We start from the raw sequence: 20,084 nt of genomic DNA on the forward strand, positions 1-20,084 counted from the left end.
TAATGTGACACTTCACTTTGGTTGTTGTGTCAATCTTTTTTTAGGGATTAGACTGTGCGTTAAACATGTGAAAATGAATGTTATCTGCCAGTCTTCCACCTGTGAGGCAAAAGAAGCAGAAGAATTTACTTCTAGGTCAGTTATCTCAGCTGGCTGTCAAAACTGCAGTGATACACTTAGCGGTGATACCTGAAGTGATTTTATCCAGATTCATGTGTAAAGGTTGTGTCTCTTGCTGCAAGAAGACACTGCTCTCCACAGTTTACAGTAATTTAAGTCCTGACAAAAGGTGAAATCATAAAAGACCTTGGCACAAAAGGTGTTTTGTTATTCTGAATACAAGGTTTTGTTGCCATGTGGACAGCTCAGAGTACGGAAATGCTTTTACGAATGAAACACAACCCATTCTGTGGATTTGTGCCACAAACCAGTTGTCCTGTTAATGCATACACTGTGCTTAAAACTGAATGTGGTTTATTGCTGTATTTGTAATGTAGTATTTGTGCTATCAAGCTACATAACCCAACTTACCTGTATATTTACTTCTGAAAAAATTCAGTCCGCTAGAGAGCTGTACAGAAACCCAGTTGCAACCAAAATGTTGTGTAACACTGTGTAACATGGTCTTTCATTCTCTGCCTCTCTCAGATTAAAGCCGTTGACAATGGACGTCCTCAGAAATCCTCCACTTGTCGTTTGCACATTGAGTGGATTCCCAAACCAGAAGTGCCAGCCGATGCTGCTCCCCTCGTTTTTGAGGAGTCCCCCTTCACGTTTTCTGTGATGGAAAGCGACCCTGTGGCGCACATGGTGGGCGTCGTCGCCACAGAATCCTCTGATGTTCCTGTGTGGTTTGAAATCACAGGTATTGCCTCGTTTGTGTTCCTCTGCCTTTATGTGTATGCATGCATACTGTAGAAAGGCTCTGTGTCATAGAAATGGTTTTTAGATAGAAAAACTCTCACACTTGAGGACTAACCTAGTGTTTCTGTGTGAAATGGCTGGAAAATATGGTAATTAAAAAAAAAACAAAAAACAGTAATTTAGAAGACAAATATGTTTTATTGCAGAGTAAGAGTTTAATATTTTTTGACATAGCACTGAGAAGTGAGGTTTTCTGGTAGAAATCTGACTTCCTGTCATGTTTGCTGCCAAAGTCAAAATGCTGTAGCTTCACATTTTGTCAGAATTTGTTTTACCGTAGAGAAAATGGCCATAGAAGTGTACAACTTTATGAAAACAGTCTATGAAGTTCCCACAGGGAGAGAAAAAGATATGACAAGTATAAGCCCAAAAAAAAAAAGATAGCCATGGGTAGCTTTAACTAAAGCTAAAATTAAATTTACTCACTGTTTTTCCCTGGCTATAATCTGTTATTTAAAAATATCCATTTTGATAAACCAGCTTCTTAGTAATTGAGTTTTTTTCTGATATATTTTGCATAACTTCATCAGGCTTCAAACATGATGGAGAGAAAAAAAAAAAACACAGAAATTCAGCTAAAGCTAACTAGAGCAGCAGTGAGTATGAAGTAGCAACAGATTAGCAGTAATTTCCATCTCAGTTTTTCACTAGAGTGTGGTTAAGATACCTCAAAACCACATATTTGAACGTATTAAATTGTTTTGTATGAATTTTTGATTCAATACACTGTAAATATTAGTAGTAGACACTTGCAAAATAGACCTTTTATCCGTTTACACTGTAAATAGTCAAATAAAGTTTATTTTCTTAAAGCCTAGATCTGTTTCCAGTGAAAATTATTAAAAAGGCAGAGTGCAGTATCATTTGCATTTTTTGCTGTCTACCTGAGCAGAACAGCTTGGAACAGTACGTCAAAAACAATCAATATCATTCCAGCTTTTGTGTAAGGAGAGACCATATATTTTGTTACAGTTTGAATTGGCAACTATGTTTTGAAGTGCTACTTATTTTATCCTCTCTTGAATGTGTGTGTGTGTGTGTGTGTGTGTGTTTTTTTTACTTATGCTAAGCACTATTTGCATGAGAAGACTTCAATTGACTCCTTTCAGAAATGCTTACCTCTTCTCCCTTCCTCCCAGCCATTCCTCCCTCTAATCAATGTCTGACTGACACGTCTCTTTTCTTCTCTTCTCTCTTTTCTGTGATCTGCTACTGCTTTCCTCTTTTCTCTGGAATGTTCTGTTTGGTTGGATTTTTGCAAGACGGCATAGAGGATACTGAGATGTTTTACATCCTTCAGATGGCTTGTGACCACAACTGTACAGCAGAAGGTAGCTGCTGGGATCTCCTAATAGGCTGTGGTGTATTAAGAGATCATCTTGCATTGTCTGTTGGTGCTGCCTGTTGTGGTGATGTGGTTGAATTGTGTTGTGTAACTGGACTGATGTTGTGCCACATTGTTCCCCTGATGTCTAATCTCTCATTTCCTTGTGTGAATTAGAGCTCTATTTTATATCCACTGTTGATTATTATAATTAAATTATAAAGTAAGTAATTTTATACAGTGTGTACTGTACACACAGTATGGGTGTTAGAGTTAGCTGTATAAATACCTATTGTGTTAATAATGTTTAGATAAACAACAAGTCTATACTGATAATTAAAGACATCAACATTAATGTATCTGTTCATTTTTATCTACGACATCAGCACAGCAGGAAATTGATGTTTCTATGTCCATCTCAGCACCTCCATTCAGTGTTTGTGTAACCTTGGTACATGCACACAACTAAGTGATGATTTGTCACTAATCTCTCATTCTTCCTTGTTTTTACAAAAAAAAAAAATCCACAGGTGGTAATTATGACAGCCGCTTTGACGTGGGCAAGGCCAGTGGAACCTTGATTGTAGCTCGGCCCCTGGACACCGAGCAGAAATCAAATTACAACCTGACGGTGGAAGCCACAGATGGGACACGAACTGTCAGCACCCAGGTAATTGAAACACTAATGAAATGGTTGAAAGCTGATGAGGCAGTTGTCATGGTTCTGTTTTTCTCATGTGAGAGATATCAGGAAGAAAGGGAAGGGAATGGTAATGAGTGAAGCAGTGGCCAAACTGTCCTGTTTGTTGGGGTATGTTTATGTTGTGAAGCTGTCATTGTTGTCCACTGGTCAGAATAGTAAATAGTGCTGCATAGGTCTCATTACATCCGTGCATGACCTGACTTCTAACCGTACAATGCTCCCTTGAAAAAAATGGACAGACAATACAACAACATGGGATAAGATATACTGCTGTGAGGCTTCGCTTTATGAAGAGCTCGTCCTATATTGTCTGGTGCTGCCTGTGTGGTGTGGTTGAATTGTGTTTTACCAGTAGATTTTTTCATCTTGACGAGAGTTAGATGAGAAGATGGACAACACCATGTCTTTGATAAATGTAAGGCTACAACCAGCAGCTGGTTAGCTTAGCTTAGCTTAAAGACCGGAAAGACGGAAAAACAGCTGGTAATAAAATCCACCTCCCAGCACCTCTTAAGATCACTGACGCATTAGATTTCATTTGTTAAATCTGTACAATAGCCAAAATGGAAAAAGGTTATGGTTTTATAAGGGTTATGTGCAGGATTATTTTTGGCCGGGAGCAGTGACTTCCTGGAGCTGTTGCTGGTTGCCTGGCAACCTTACGGCAACAGCAAGATTCAAAGAATGTAGAGGTGCTGGTAGGTGGATTTTTCACTTTCTGACAGAACCAGGCTGTTTCCCCCTGTTTTTAGTGTTTGTACTAAGCTGAACTAATCATACCCTGGCTTTTAGAGTCATACAGACGGATATCAAGGAAGAAAATTAGCATATACCCTAAATTAATGAATGAATTTTCAAACCGTGATGTGGCAGTTAGTATTCCAGTTAGTCTTCCGCTGCTGTGATGATGGTGCCGTCTGGCCAGAGTGTTTTTTTTTTTTTTACAGTGTGCATTCTTGAGCCCGCCCAACTCTTCCACTCTGCTGTGTCAATCGCTGAACCTGTAAACCTTCTCTTACTTCTCACTAAGAGGAACAGATTGCCTTGCTCTTTTGTGAATGGACTCTAAACGACTAAATGTATTGCACTCTCCAGATGTAAAACCACACTCATGGTTCAGTCTGTAAACTGTGTAATCAACTGAGAAGATGCTTAAATGCAGAAGAAAATGAAAAAGGTAATTGGCACTGTAAACCATATGTGAGCCATTTTGATGAATATTAAAAATGGCTTCCAAAAAACCTCTGAAGCACTTCCATACTTGCATTTTAATATATTAATATGCTAATTTAATCCCACTTGCATATGTCTAGCTCCCCAGCTGATAGCGAAGCTGAACAGCCATGATAAAGGCTTTTAAGCATGCAAATTGTCTTAAGTTTTTGTTCAGATGGTCATGCCTTGTCCATGAGATTTTGAACATTTTCACATGGTAGTTTGGGTCATATGGGATGGCAGTGTTCAAAATGTTTTGTCCTTTGTCCTCAAAGGGGAGCGTCAGAGAACTGTAGCTGGAAAGGAATCTATTTGTTGTCACTCCGTATGAATAAAGCCTTTCATCATCTGGCTGCTGTGCTCCACTGAGCCTTGGATGAAGCGCCGCCTTCACTGGCATTTTGCAGCTCATCCGCAGAAGCAGCAAGTCCTTTAGTTTAGTGCAGAACCTTAAAAACAGCCACAGAGTACCCATTTTCTCAGCCATGATTTCCTCTGCCGTCTTAAAGCACTTTCTTAAAAGCCCTGGCAACAAACAATTGAAGAGCCTCTCAACAACGTGGCCTGCAGTGACATTTGAAGTCGAATTATCAGATTCAAAGGCTAATTTGTATAGAGGCTAGCTATGTTAGCAACCCTTTCACATAATAGGCACTGATTTAATTTACTGGTCATACAAAAAAACTAACAAAAAACAGAATTTCCTAATGGACTTCCAAACTTACTTTGATTTTAGTTTCTTTACTTTGCTTGCAGCATGACTATCATTTTCAGGCTTCTCAAAACAAACTTTGAAACTGTATTACATGCGATGATGTTGTGAAATTCTATTCAGTCACATTTACACGTATTTCACTACTACTTTGACATACTACTCACTACTAACAGAAGCAGTGTGGCGTGAAAGAATATCAGAAAACTGGATGTCCAGCAGCCTGTGATTTATTTAAATTGGGAAACCTTGGCAGTAAATGTTGATGGATTTTCAGAACCTACACTTGTTGAAATCTTCCTGTTTGAATTCCTTAACTACAAGCCATCACAGCTCTGTTGACCCTTAACTTGAACCTTTAGCCTCGAGAAATAGGTCAGAGAACACTCACTCTTACAGTATATCAGATGAAGCTTATTGCCAACAACAGTTCAGCCTTTTTCATTGCCTGAATTTTGAATGTGCATATTTTTGTGTACAATATTAGTGCTGTGACTGATGGGCCCTCTTGCAGATGAGTGCTAGAGTGTAAGATATTGTATACCCAGCTGACCACTGTAGGTCAGCTGTTTTCTGTTGAGGGAACGGATTTACTGAATTTGTATGCTCCATAAACCACACTTATGTAGGCCAGCTGTCTGAGATATGCTGAGAGCCCAATGGGTGACTGAAAGAGGCACACAGCACTAGCAGAGACTATAGCAAGTACCCAGATTTGGTTACCTAGAGATAAATACATCCCTGAAAACGAACAATTATTGTTAGCCCAGTTTTCCACCCAAAAGCATTGTGAAACATCACTAACTTGTGTTGGCCTCAGTGGCTTTCATATTTTGAAGATCAGCATTTCAGTAAGGTAACAAAGCATGCAAAGTTTAGAGCAGTATCTAGCCTTCATATTTGAACCCGCATAGCTACATATTTGATACTTCACATATAGCACTAGTTGGTTGGCTTGCACATTATTGCACAGTATGTCTGGGACAACCTTGCATGTCCTGAGGATTCAGAATACAGCCTAGTTTGACATGTTTCAGGAAAGCCATCTGAGTGTTGAGGCTACCAACTTCTTTTTCCGATAACACTGGTCATCGATAGTATTTGCTCTGTTAGCGGGGAGTTTAACAGAAACTGTTAACACACCTCTTGCTGGCGAGTGCATACTTGTTGTAGTGGTATGTAACTAATAGTTTTTGAAAAGGTTGTGTGAAATCACACTGAATTAATTTGTGTTAATTTACCTCTTGATGTAGGTTTACTCTTTTGCTATTGAAGCCAAAAGTAACATTAACCCCTTTGTTTGTTAATCAGCCTGATTGTATAGTATTAAGATTAACCATCAAAACTTGATCAAACAAAAAATTTTATCATCTGTAAATTATCATATAAAAGAAAAGAATATGTTGAGTGATCAGTTTTGCTTGTGTCTATGCTCGCAGCACAAATGATTCAATTTCAATGCAAACAAGTCATTAATTGTTTATTATTGTGTATGGATTTGTTTTCTTTGGGGACAGTGTGTTGTTTACCTTTAAAAGAAGTCATTCAGAGTTTCACTGCAGATTAGATCTCCTCGATCACACACATGCAGAGCACCTCGTGAAAGCTCAAAGTTGGACTTGTCTATTCCTCAAATCAAAGTCATGTGGATGCTTTGCTGCCGGACAGGCTGGCCTATTTTCTCTCTCCCTGGAATGTTTTTTTTTTTTTCTTTTTGGTTCTCTCTCTCCCTTTTTTGTCTTTCTTTCTGATTTTCTCCCTCTCTGGTTTTCAAAAATCTCCACATTCATTGGCCAGGCATGCAGGGATGATGATTATTCTGTTAGGCTAGAATAAAGCGCAAACAAGAGTGCTGGACCTCTGTGGGTAGTGTGCTGTGTTAATCCTGTTTTGGGAACATGTTCGAGTGCTCGGTGCCAATGCCCTGCCTTTGCCCAGAACCTGCCACCTGGCAGGGGGGCTTCCTCTCCTACGCATGGCACAGGAGGACAATGAGCACAATAAGAACTCCCATGTGTCCTGTTCAGGATAACACACAAAAGGTGTTTAATTATTCAGGTGCTATTCTATTTGTGGTCTCTTAAGCAGACTTTTGTGCTTAAATTTCTTTTATTTTCAAATGACAGTGACAAAGTGAGGGGTGAAAATTGAGAATTATTTTACAGCCAGCCATCCTGCGAGTCCAGCGGTCATATCAGTCTGAGGGACTCTGTTCTGTGGGAGGTCTATGGTCAACAGTCGGCCTTTCTGTTGTGCGCTTTCCATTTGACCATTGTAGCTCTATGAAGGCGTCTCTGAAGGATCAGCTGATGTAGACAAGGGGTGCCGCATTCCAGCTCGGGCACCTCATAGTCAGGAGCTGCGCCAACAAGGCAGCCTCGGCATGCAGCCCAGACTCCCTTCCCCCATCTCCAGCTATATGACATCCTCCCTTGGCCGTGCAGAAGTACCTCAAGCTGTTCTGCTCACAATCTGTTCCTGGTCTCCCGTTTCTCATGTTATCTCAGTCCACATTACAAAGACTCTCTTTATGTCTCACTCCAAAGTTCACCTCATATGTATATGTTCTCTTGCTTTCATTATGATGGCTGACTATTATATGTAGGTCTGTTTTCTCCTGGACTTTCTTTATATATTTATTTTATTCTCAGCCAGATCTTTTGTTTGTGTGTTTCTTTCATTTTCACCTGCAACCTGTGTTTTCTAAATTTGACAACTTCCCTTAGCTTTCTTTGTTTTTTTCACTCTCATTTCTCTTTCTTACTCTTATCTCACAGCACCTTTTTTTTCCTTTAGTATCTCCATCTGTCACATCTGTGTCTCAGTCCCAATCTTGTTCCTCCTCAGCATTCCCAGAGGAAGCCTTATACAAAGACTACAGAGTTTTCTTCTACACCAGCATTTTTGCTGTAGCCAGGCTGTATCATGCTGCTTTGTGATGTTTGGGGGCAAAGTTCCTTTGAAGTGTTGTAGAGCCTCTTTGCAAAGGGAAAGGCAAGTTTGTGTGGATGTGGGGGTTGGATGGGGGAGCCGCTGAATAGCCTTTTGTGTGCTTTCTAAACCTACTATGAAATAGTACATTATGGATAGATGTGGATACTACTGACCGGGTTCCATTTCTTTCTGCTTCTTGACAACACTATCAGTCCTCGCCACCTTACTCACTATTCACAAGACATGTTATCTGACACTGGCCAGATTGAGACACACTGGACAGGCTCTTTGTGTGGATGTGTGTGTGAAAGAGCACATTTTATGCAGCTGTGCATGTGTGTGTGTGTGTGTGCATGCACATGTATCTGTGTGTGTAAAAGGTGGTTTGTGAGACATCAGGGATCTGGTGCTATATGATGTCTGGCATGACATGAGAAGACATGCTTGGAATGAGATGGATTCTCAGGCTTCAGAGGGTGGAACATGCACTCGAGGCTCAATTACGTACGTTTTTTTCAGGGTTAATCTCTCATTAGAAAAGTGTATTTATTTTACATCACACATTCTGATTAGCGGTGGGCCGTGGGTTGCTCATGACACATGACTTGCGGCAAACAGCCAGCTTACGGCACTGACAGACAGCATGCAGCCCAGCGCTCCCCCTGCAAGATGACATCTGTGAGCCTCAGCAGCGTTGCCAGCATCACAGCACACAGCAGATTGTAAATGTTATCAGTCCTGTCAGGTTGAGTCTATATTTGTCTCTGATATAGACTCACAGTGCTCAACAAACTGTATTATGACAAAAAACAACAGCGGGCAGTTGTGTCGACCATAGATCTGACAAATCCTGGTCAGCTAGTGAGCTGTCAACCGGTCAGAGCTTTTGTGACTATTGTCCCCTTCAGTCTTCCTGCACTATACAGCTCGGCTTCTGACTGTTTCCTTACGGGACATCACCCCCTGGTGTCTGGTATGCAGGTGTCTAATCTGGGCTGATCCCTTTGTTCCCCATGTTTGGCAACGGTAGAAGCCCCTCGCTGGTCTGGGAAGCAGAGATGGCATTCCAGCAGCTCCCCATAATCCTCTGTCGGAAGTCCAGTAGACGAGTGGCTGGTGTTGATAAAACATGCTCCCAGTGGAATTTTACAGTTTGGGGATGTTAGATTCTTTGTTGTGTGTGGGGAAAAGAGCATGGCACTTTCTGCTTTCCAAAGCAAGAAGCAGCAATGTGGAGAAATTTGTTTTATGCATTTGAGTTAGTGAATACATCAGCAGACTATTTAATCTACAAAACAGCATCACTAAGACATATTGAACCGTATTAGATTATTTCTCTTTCCACAGTTGTTGTGATTTTGTTTAGATGCATTGAGGTTATTCATTGATTTTGTAAACCTAACCCTAACCCTTAGAGAAACCTAACCCAGCTTGAGCATCACTGCTGTAGAATAACACTCATCAAAGTACACAGTAACTTGTAACGCTGGATTGATTTTGACTAATTTATTCATCCAGTTACCCTCTGGAACATGACAGTTCTTAGTACTCAATGAAAAAATTAGAAAAATAAATTCATATGCATGATTGAAGTCAGTTTTTAAAAAAACTGTGTTCTACAATTTATTTTTCTCCTATAGGTGCTTATCCGTGTCATTGACACAAACAACCACCGGCCACAGTTCTCCCAGCAGGCGTACGTTGTGAATGTCCCTGAAGACACACCAGCAGGGAGCGAGGTCATGCAGATCAGCGCTGTGGACAGAGATGAGAAGAACAAACTGACCTTTACGCTCCTGAGCAGCACCGATCCGTTCAGCCTGCGGAAGTTCCGACTGGACCCGGGAACAGGCACCTTGTACACTGCTGAGCGACTGGACCATGAGACGATGCATCACCACATCCTCACCGTCATGGTATGAATCAATGAAAACAGACAGTTTCACAGTTGTTGGTTCTTGCATAGAATTGTTTGCCTCATTAGAAAATGCAACATCCTTAAAATTAAGTTTGTTTCAATGCTTTTCAAAATATGAGTAGTTTGTTGCATTATGATGTTAATATTCAGGAAGGAATTATCCCTTGAGGGCTCTCACACTCTTGCCTCTCTGTTCTTATTCCTCTGTCTCTTTCTACATTTCTCTTCTCTAGGTTCGAGACCAGGACATCCCAGTAAAGAGGAACCTTGTGCGTGTTATCGTCAATGTGGATGACACCAATGACAATGCACCCTGGTTCATAGGCACACCTTACTCTGGTCGTGTGTTTGAATCCGCTGCTGTAGGCTCAGCTGTGCTCCAGGTCACAGCTCTAGACAAAGACAAGGGCCAAAACGCAGAGATTGTCTACAGCATCGAATCAGGTAAACATACACACATTTGCTGTGCCACTGCGGGGAGCCACAGTTTCCCTTATTTCTCACAGCTGAAAGCTTTCATTGTAAAGTAATGCAAATGAAATCAGCTTGTAAAAAATGTATGAGTCATCTTGAGTCCTGCTGCCCACTGCATCTTGATCATGAATGGAATACTTTACAAAAACTAGGGGAATATTGAAGACTTTGTCTGGAGGATCTCCAAATACGTGGGAGATGGGCAGACCCCTCCCCTCAGAATTTCCCACAGTGGCTTTCTCCTACAGTAAGCTGTTATATGAGAACAAGAAACATGTGGTGATTAGCTTGTTGTTTGAATACATGCATATTTGAAATTCGAAGTTCTGTTGAGATGCTATTTTGCCTCATATAGGGTATTATTTAATAATGCTGCATATAAAGTGCTCCACTATAAATACTTTAATTGCCAAATACTTTATGACAAAAAAATAACTGAACAATACATACTGCTCTATCTCTGTGTTTGCTGTCAATCTCACCTGTTGCTTCTGCCCATGCTGGCACTCCCACAGCAACATGTTGGCTGCTGTCCTCCTCCTCTCACTCTCTTCATTAGCTACAGCTATTCCTTCCTGACCCTTTCTTACTGCTTCGGATGCCACAGCACCGGTTGATGCCTGGAAATATTCGAAACAAATTAATTGGGTAGCTAATCACACTGGTCGGACTGTTAAGCTTTCCCACATGTTTTTTCTTAAATTTCTAGTTACTCTAATTTGCTTATACCTCTGGTCCAGACTGTCTTTGCGCCTCCTCAGGATGAGACTCCCTTTTGAGTCTTTGAAAATATTTTCCAATATTCATCTGGATTGAGGGAGCTAATGTTCAGCATCAAGTTAAATACTTAACATTAACATTATCCACTTGCATAAGCAGTTTCATTCTCTCTAGAGGGAGAGAGAAAGAGGTGGGGGAACAGGGAGAGGCTGAGAAAATTAGTGCCCTGCGCTCAGCTCTGCAGTGAAATAAGATTTCACCCATTTGAAATAGTAAAAAATGTAGAAAATCAATATCATTGTTACTGGCTGCCACAAATAAATCAGTGTATGGGAAACACTGGTTCTGCATTAGTTAGTATCACAGGTCAGGATGAAAAAGATTTCTAGTACAGCCACATTAACATATTATTCTTTTGTCTTCTTTGTCTTACAGGAAATGTTGCAAACTCATTTGCCATCGATCCTGTTCTTGGGACAATTACAGTAGCCAAAGAGCTTGATCGCAGCAGCAAGACCATGTTTGAACTGACTGTTAAAGCATCTGATAATGGAACACCTCCACTGTCAACCACAGCCACTATAAACATTGTCGTAACAGTTTCTGATAATGCAGCACCCAGATTCACTGAAAAGGAGTTCTCAGCAGAAGTCAGTGAATCTGCCCACCCGGGAACTTTCGTGAGCTTGGTCACAGCTGTCAGCCAGTCGTCCGTTTTCTATCAAATAAAAGGTGGCAACATCAACAGCGCCTTTGATATAAACCCAAACTCTGGAGTGGTTGTGACTCAGAGAGCTTTAGATTATGAGACCACCTCTCAATACAAGCTCATCATACAGGGCACCAACATGGCTGGAATTTCCAGCAACACAACACTCCAGATTCATCTAAAGGATGAAAATGACAATGCTCCAGTCTTTCTCCAGAGGGAATTCAAAGGAGTAATCAGCGAGTCTGCTCCCATCAACAGTGTTGTTCTGACCTATGAAAACTCTCCTTTCGTCATTCGCGCCTCTGATGCTGATTGTGACCGAAATGCCATGCTCATCTATCAAATTGTTGAACCTTTTGCACACAACTATTTCGCCATTGATTCAAGCACTGGAGCCATCAGAACTACAACAACTTTGGATTATGAACAGAGGAGTGTATTCCGCTTCACAGTCCAAGTCCATGACCTAGGAATGCCACACCTGTTTGCAGAGACAGCAGCTAACGTGACCATTGAAGTAATTGATGTTAATGACTGTTCACCAGTTTTTAGCCAAGAAACGTATGAGACAACTGTCATAGTGCCAACATACAAAGGCGTGGAAGTCATTAAAATGAACGCGACAGATGACGACTCTGAGCCTAACTCCAAACTTCTCTTCTCCATCTCTGAGGGTAACATTGGTGATAAATTCAAGATGGATCCAATCACAGGCATAATCTCTGTTCAAAATGTCACACAATTGAGGAGCCGATATGAATTGAAGGTTAGGGTGTCAGATGGTAGATTTGTGGCTGTTGCTACAGTCAAGATAAATGTAAGGGAAAACAAGGAGAGCAAGCTTAAATTCACTAGGGAGTCCTACAAAGCCCGCGTGAAAGAAAACTCGTCCGAGAAGAAAACACTAGCAGTCATTGCTGCTGTTGGTAACCAAGTGAACGAGCCTTTGTTCTATAAAATTTTGAATCCTGACAGCAGGTTTGAAATCAGCCTCACATCTGGAGTAATCTCTACCACTGGGATTCCATTTGATCGGGAGGCACAGGACACATTTGATATCATTGTTGAGGTCACTGGAGAGGACAAATCTGAAGATATGGCTCATGTTTTAGTGACTGTGACTGTGGAAGATGTGAATGACAATAAACCTATGTTTGTCAACCTTCCCTATCATGCCCTAGTCCAGATGGACGCAGATGAAGGCCAGGTCATCCGACAGGTCACAGCAGTGGACAAGGACATGGGTTCAAATGCAGATATTCTTTATCACCTGAAAGAACATCAGGAACATTTTCAAATTAGCCCCTCTGGGGAAATTTCCCTCAAAAAGAAATTTGAGAAGGAGTCACTCAACACAGACTTTGTCATCGTTGTCATGGCAAAAGATAATGGAGAACCAGCACTCTCAGCTGAAGTAGAAGTGCCTATAACCGTGGTGAACAGAGCAATGCCTGTGTTTGAGAGGCCTTTTTACAGCATTGAAATCCCTGAAAACATTCAGTTACACACACCCGTGCTTCATGTACAGGCCAATGATTCTGAGAGCCCTCGTATCGTGTACACCATCTCTGAGGGAGATCCTTTCAAACAGTTCTCAATTGATTTCAACACAGGTGTTATTCACGTGATTCAGCCTTTGGACTTTGAGACACATCCTGCTTATAAGTTAAATGTAAGAGCCACAGACTCTCTGACTGGAGCACACTCAGAGGTGTTCGTTGATATCATACTGGAAGATGTAAACGACAACGTCCCTATGTTCCTGTCAAAGACCTACTATGCCAATATTTCTGAGGCCTCCGTCATTGGTACATCAGTTTTGCAGGTTGATGCCAAAGATGCTGATACTGGTAATAACCAGGAAGTATTCTTTCAGCTTGTTGAAGAAAAGGGGAAAAGCTCAGATTATTTCACCATCGATCGAGACACTGGACGAATCTCTACAGCTCAAATACTTGATCATGAGGAGATCCAGCAGCACAAGTTGAGAGTGCGTGTTGTGGACGGAGGTGTTCCAGCCCTCTCCACTGATGTTATTGTGACAATAGACATCACCGACCTAAATGACAATGCTCCAATATTTACAGAGCACACTTACAAAACCACTATCAGTGAACTGGCCCCACGTGGACACTTCATCACCCAAGTCCAAGCATCTGATGCTGACAGTTCAGACTCCAATAAGTTGGAGTTCTCAATTATATCTGGAAATGAAGATCAGAACTTTGCCATAGACAAGCACACAGGTGCCATCAGCATTTCCAACCACCGGAGGCCGCATATGCAGCCTCTTTACAACCTCAATGTATCAGCCTCTGATGGTGTATTCAGAAGCTCAGCCCTTGTCATGGTCACAGTTATTGGTGCCAACTTCCACAACCCCACCTTCTCTCAGGTGGATTATGTGGTAGAGCTTGTTGAAAACTCACCTGTTGGTACCTTGGTAGCAGAAGCAAAGGCAACAGATGACGATGAAGGCATTTATGGTCAAATAACATACCAGATTGTCAATGACTTTGCAAAAGACAAGTTCTCTGTCAATGACAAGGGAGAGATTTTCACTCTAGAGAGCCTTGATCGTGAGAACAACGTTGAAAAGGTGATTCCTATTTCTCTCATAGCTAAAGATGGTGGTGGAAAAGTAGGCTTTTGTATTGTCAATGTTATTCTCACAGATGTCAATGACAATGCCCCACAATTCAGAGCAGCTGAGTATAAAGCCACTATTGCGTCAGATGTCCCAAGGGGAACCTCTGTGGTTAAAATTGCTGCTTCAGACATGGATGAGGGAAGCAATGCTGACATCGAGTATTCAATTGAAGCAGATGTTGAAAACGTGGAGGAGAACTTTAAAATCCACCCAACCTCTGGGGTTATTGAAACCAAAGAGAGTCTCATTGGACTTGAAAATGAGCTCTATGCATTCTTTGTGAGGGCAAAGGACACCGGGAACCCATCCAAACATTCAGTTGTACAGGTTTACATCAGGATTGTCGCACCAGAGACCCCAATTCCCAAATTTGCCGAACCACATTACCGTTACACAATTGCCGAAGACCTTCCCATTGGCACAGAAATTGATGTGATTCAGGCAGAGAGCGAGCAACCAGTCATCTACAGCCTTGTGAGGGGCAACACTCCCGAGAGCAATGAAGATGAGGTGTTTGTTGTAGACAGAGACAGTGGAGCCTTGAAACTTCAGAAGAGCCTCGACCATGAGACTACCAAATGGTACCAACTCACTTTGCTTGCCCAGACCAAACATGAGAACTACGACATAGTTGCATCTGTAATTATAAATATCCAAGTGAAAGACCTTAACGACAACAAGCCTGTCTTTGAGTCAGACCCTTACGAGGCTGTCATTGTGGAAAACCTGCCAAGTGGGTCTCAAGTGATCCAAGTCAAAGCCACCGACCAAGACTCTGGAACCAACGGCCATGTCGTTTACAGCCTGGACCCCAAGCAGAACTTGCAGGAGATCTCGGAGCTGTTTGCTGTTAATAGTGAAACTGGATGGGTGACCACCTTAAAAGAGCTAGACCGCGAAAAAATGAACAAATACACAATTGTTGTCTTGGCCACAGACCAAGGGGATAAAGTCCAACATGTTACTGGCACCAAAGTGGAAGTAACAGTTGCTGATGTGAATGACAATCCACCCCGCTTCACTGCCGAGATCTACAAAGGCACAGTGAGTGAAGATGACCCTCCCCCCAGCGGGGTGATTGCTATCCTCAGCACCATGGATGATGATTCTGAGGACATCAATAAACAAGTGAACTACTTCATCACAGGTGGGCGTTTATTATTTTGCAAAACACATAATTAGTAAGCCCAGAGAGTTTACTCCCTACTCCTTTGTGTAACAGTTTTTCATAAACAGAGCTTAGGGGGAGATTATCCGTTTATGCCACTTAATATGATGATAATATCTCATCTGTGAAACATTACACAGTCCTATTATCTCTTAGGAGTCTGAGTTATTGCCTAATCTGGCCAAGCTCTAGGCAAATATTTAGGTCATCATAATACAGAAATGTATAATTATCTGAATAATGCTTTGAAATAGACTGAGGGAAAAATATTTCCTCTGGTGCTAATTAGCAAGTGTGAATAACTTTGCCAAGTCTGGAAATATGAAGAGGAATCAGGAACCAGCACTATCATTAGTCCATGTACATTTTTCAACATTCTGCAGTTTTTCGTTTGAAGGATTGCTTGTGTACCAAACATGTTTGATTCAAAAGTAACGATTTGCTTTGTGAAGTAGTGCTGCACACTCCAGTGATGATTTCAGTTATTATTAATTGATATTTAGTGGAATGGAGTTTCAAATTGAGGGCATATCCTTATCCATATGTCCTTAAAGACACTGCTTCATGCTTAGGAGTTGATGATCAGTCTGAAGTGGTATATTCTTTTTTACACCAAACAGGAGGGGACCCGCTTGGCCAATTTGCCATCGAACACATTCAGAATGAATGGAAGGTCTCTGTCAGGAAGCCCTTGGATCGTGAAGAGAGGGACAATTATCTCCTTAACATTACTGCCAGTGATGGCATCTTCACTGCCAAAGCCATCGTGGAGGTCAAGGTGCTGGACGCCAATGACAACAGCCCTGTATGCGAAAAGGTACGCTCATTTTTTTCCCCAGTTGTGTTGTAATTTCAGCAGTTAATTTCAGTTTGCTGTACCTTCTTCTTCTAAGTATTCACTTTGATTTTTTCCTCTCTTCCATTTTCCTCTTACTCTATCCGTCCTTCAGTCTCTATACAGTGAGAGCGTCCCAGAGGACTCCCCTGCCGGCAGGCTTATCTTGCAGGTCTCTGCCACAGATGCTGACATTCGTTCAAACGCCCAAATCTCTTATGAGCTCCAGGGAGTTGGATCAGAATTGTTCATCATTGACTCTGATACAGGTGTGTATCTGTGTGTGTACAAGTATTGTGTGATGTTTTGTGGTCAGTGTAAAATCATGATCGAAAATACTAATATGTAAAATATTTTTTATTTTATTCATTTGTCTTTTCTTTCTTTCTGAATCCATCTGTGTCCACAGCCATTGTGTTAGATTTTACGCCAGCTGTGTTGCAGGTTATTCTGAATTTCAGGGAGCAGTGTGTGGGACATGTGTGTTAAAGTCTTTCATCACTCATGGCCCTCTGCTTCGAGCCACAAAATAAAAAAGGCAACTCAGCATGACAGCAGTGTTACATTTTATACTCTGCAAAATGTTAGTGTTTTTATATTTGTGCCTGTGTGTGTGTGTGTATGTGTGTGTGAATCATTATCAGCCATGAAGGAGGCCAGCAAGTTTTATTTTGCCCAGTTGTTATTTACTTATTCATTTTTTAAATAGAAGAAGAACGATCTCCTGCAGGGCAACTGAAAGACCCACAGTGGCGCAAAAATACAGAGTCTTAACACTTCAATTAAATTGCTGCTATACTTGCCTCCAAATAATTCTGAGAAAACTTCTAAATCATGCAGCCCAGCTGGTTGCTGGGATGAAAAAAGAAAGAAGAGAAAAGGAAAGAGAAACAGTACCAATTAATCACCACCAACCTATTTTTATAAGAAGTTCAAAGTAAAATCATTAAAGGACAGAATGAAGTAAACCAGTAGATTTTAACAGCAATATAACACATCTTTATTGCGCATAATCCCTGAGTAACAGTAAAATCCAGCCCTGATATGCTAAAAGACTGACACCAAGGCAACAATGCCATCCAGCTGTCTTTGGACAACACTCAGTGTTGAGTCTCCAGCAGCAGAGCTACTGTTATGGAGAGGGAATGGTTTTTTTCTCAGTTCAGACAAGTAGAATTATTGCAGATGAGGACCGCCAAGAGGCTCTGGAGTTTTCCAGAGAGGCTGTGGTAATGTTGGCTGCTGCACTTCCAAGCTGATCTTAGCTGCCAACAGTGATGTTTTCCTTCATCACCCCACTCTCTTTGCCTTTCTCTCCCTCACTGATTCAATTACTTATTTATTCCTCTCTTTTCTCTCTCTTGAAAGCCATTTGTTGTTTAGATGCTTCTGACTTGGATAAGAGACAGTAGACAAGGGGGTTACAGTGCTATAGAGAATATATGTTTTGTTCTCTTATATACAAACTTAGTCTCTTGATTAGTGGCACAGATTGTATGTTTGTCTATGAAGGGAATGACTTTGATGTTGTTCTTTTTTTATACCAAATGATCCTTCCACTCCCAGAAGAGTGTATGTCTCTGTGTATTTTGTTCAAAACAGTTGTGTCTCACCTCCAGGGGAGCTGAAGACCTCACAGCCTCTGGACCGAGAGGAGCAAGACGAGCACAGGTTCAAAATGCGGGCTGTAGACGGAGGAGGGCGGTACTGTGAAGCTGACATCCACATCACTGTGGAAGACTTCAACGACAACCCGCCGCAGTTCTCATCCGACCCCTACACTTTTACAGTGTTTGAGAACACAGAGACGGGCACATATGTGGCAAAACTGCAGGCAAGCGACATCGACACTGGTAAGCAAGTTTATTCTCAGGCACAATTTTTCCACGTCCTTGTAGTACGACCTTGTACAAAATAAATCAGTCTGTTATCTAAAAACATTTAGTAGTAGGCAAAGTGAATCCAACTATAATAAAACTACTATAATGCATTCAGTTTAGTTCATTCTGAGGGCATTATTAACTGGAAAATCTTTGTTTCTCATGTACAGTCATTAAAGTTTAAAAGGAAACAAATTTGTTAATCATATTATCAAAGTAAACATCAGCAAACAACCAGTTAAAGAATCAGACTGAAACATTCAGCTGAAACACATATTTAAATATAGCTGATTACCTGTGGACAGAGGAGTTTGAAGCAAACATTGCAGGACAAGCAGTTGACAGTTTGCTATCCCCTGCCCCTGTTGCTATACTTGCATTGCGCACATGCAGTTTACAGTGATAACGGGGGCAGATTTCCAGCTTGAAATCCATAGTAATTTTTGAAACAGTGGGCCTTTACTTCAGAGAGTGGTAGACTAAAGCGGGCTTTGGATTTCTACACGGAAAGTGGTGTTTTCTGCTCACTTTTAATGTTTCTAGCTGACTTCTTTAAAACGGTAACCCATGCATAAATAATTCCCAGGCAAGAAGTCAGCTTCCTCATCAGTTGATTATCATTTAGAATACATGGCTCATCAGCTCTTGTGACATTTGTTTTGAAAAGTGTATAAAAGAACACCACCCTCCAATATCTTTATATACGGGTATTGTCCTTACTACGGCCCCAAACATCTAAAGGTATGGAGAAGTCCAAGACTTGACAGACCTGCCTTGCATTATATAGTTCCTAAATTATGATTGAACAATTGCAGTTTTGGGGAGGAGGTTTAGTGAACAATCAGTTAGACAGAAAATTCCATGAAATATTATATCACGTATATTGTTAAAACAGTTAAAAATGTAATGTTCAAAATTTTTGTTAGAATGTCATACAAGAGATCAAATCTGTTTACTGCTCATTATTTCTTTCTGTTTGTAAAATGATGATCATTATGATATGTTTCTTAAAATCTTGATTGTAATGTCATTTTTCCTGTTTGGAGGGCTCTTTTTTTAATACTTTTAAATTCTAGCTGCTGTAATATTACTGCCACAGTGCACTGAATCAATAATAAAGTATCAGAGCTACGTTTTAGATAAACTGTAGAGACAGAGCTCTCAGGTAAATCGGTTTCCATTCAGTTTTAGTTTCTGCTGAGGCAATAGAAAGTTAATTATGAGGCAATAAGCTCACAAATGTCTGTACATTATATTTAAAATGCAATTAACGGGCATCCTAATGCATTACTCAAAGTCACGATAAAGTAGCAGGTACTTACAGTTCAAGAATACTTTAAAAAAGGGTTTTTAGCATCATGGCGTATTGTCTGCATATGTGTCTTGGCTCAATGCTGACTAACAATGCCCAGGTTATTATCTTCCCATTATGCAACTGCATTACTCTAAATGGCAAGAGGGAGGGATAACAAATGTGGAATTTCATGAATGATAAACCCCTCAAATTAAAAGCTCCATTACACTCTAATGAAATTCTTCTCTCTTCAAGCTGAATTCTCAAAAGGGACGATTGCAATTTTCCATTTGCCTGGTGCAAAGCCACAGGGCCTCATATTTATCTCAGGCGTCTTCACCTTTCAGCAAAGCATTGCCAAGCACTGAGAGGTTTACATGCGGGTAAGGCTGAGAACTTAAAACTGTGCAGTTTAACAGTCATTTAAACTCCTCGAGACTTAATCCAGGAAGCTATTGGACCTGCCACTCCAGACTGCACTACACCTTCTAGCTTGAAGAACCATTTCAGCCCTCTCTTTCTGTTTCCCTTTTTCTGGTCCCTCATTTTGGATGGACTGACAGCTTGACATAATGAAAGGAATGCCAGAATTAGGTCCCTCAGAGAGAAACATTAAATGGT

At 41.0% G+C, this 20,084-nt stretch overlaps 1 protein-coding gene across 5 annotated transcripts in view; it reads left to right on the forward strand.

Moving 5' to 3' along the window:
• The window catches only part of fat1a (FAT atypical cadherin 1a), a 75,333-nt gene that overhangs the window by 36,934 nt on the left and 18,315 nt on the right, over positions 1-20,084 (forward strand). For all 5 annotated transcript variants that reach the window (XR_011694430.1, XM_071504805.1, XM_071504803.1 and 2 more), the window contains exons 6-13: positions 649-865; positions 2,779-2,918; positions 9,453-9,728; positions 9,964-10,174; positions 11,360-15,433; positions 16,075-16,271; positions 16,405-16,558; positions 17,909-18,142. Coding sequence is in view for 4 of the 5 variants with exons in the window: in XM_071504805.1 (XP_071360906.1) it covers positions 649-865; positions 2,779-2,918; positions 9,453-9,728; positions 9,964-10,174; positions 11,360-15,433; positions 16,075-16,271; positions 16,405-16,558; positions 17,909-18,142 (5,503 nt within the window). In the remaining variant the exon portion in view is untranslated. The remainder of the gene's footprint in view (positions 1-648; positions 866-2,778; positions 2,919-9,452; positions 9,729-9,963; positions 10,175-11,359; positions 15,434-16,074; positions 16,272-16,404; positions 16,559-17,908; positions 18,143-20,084) is intronic.

Source organism: Trachinotus anak, unplaced genomic scaffold, assembly GCF_046630095.1.
Source record: "Trachinotus anak isolate AG129_WGS33_773 ecotype Australia unplaced genomic scaffold, CSIRO_AGI_Tana_v1 ptg000019l, whole genome shotgun sequence".
NCBI lineage: Eukaryota > Metazoa > Chordata > Actinopteri > Carangiformes > Carangidae > Trachinotus > Trachinotus anak.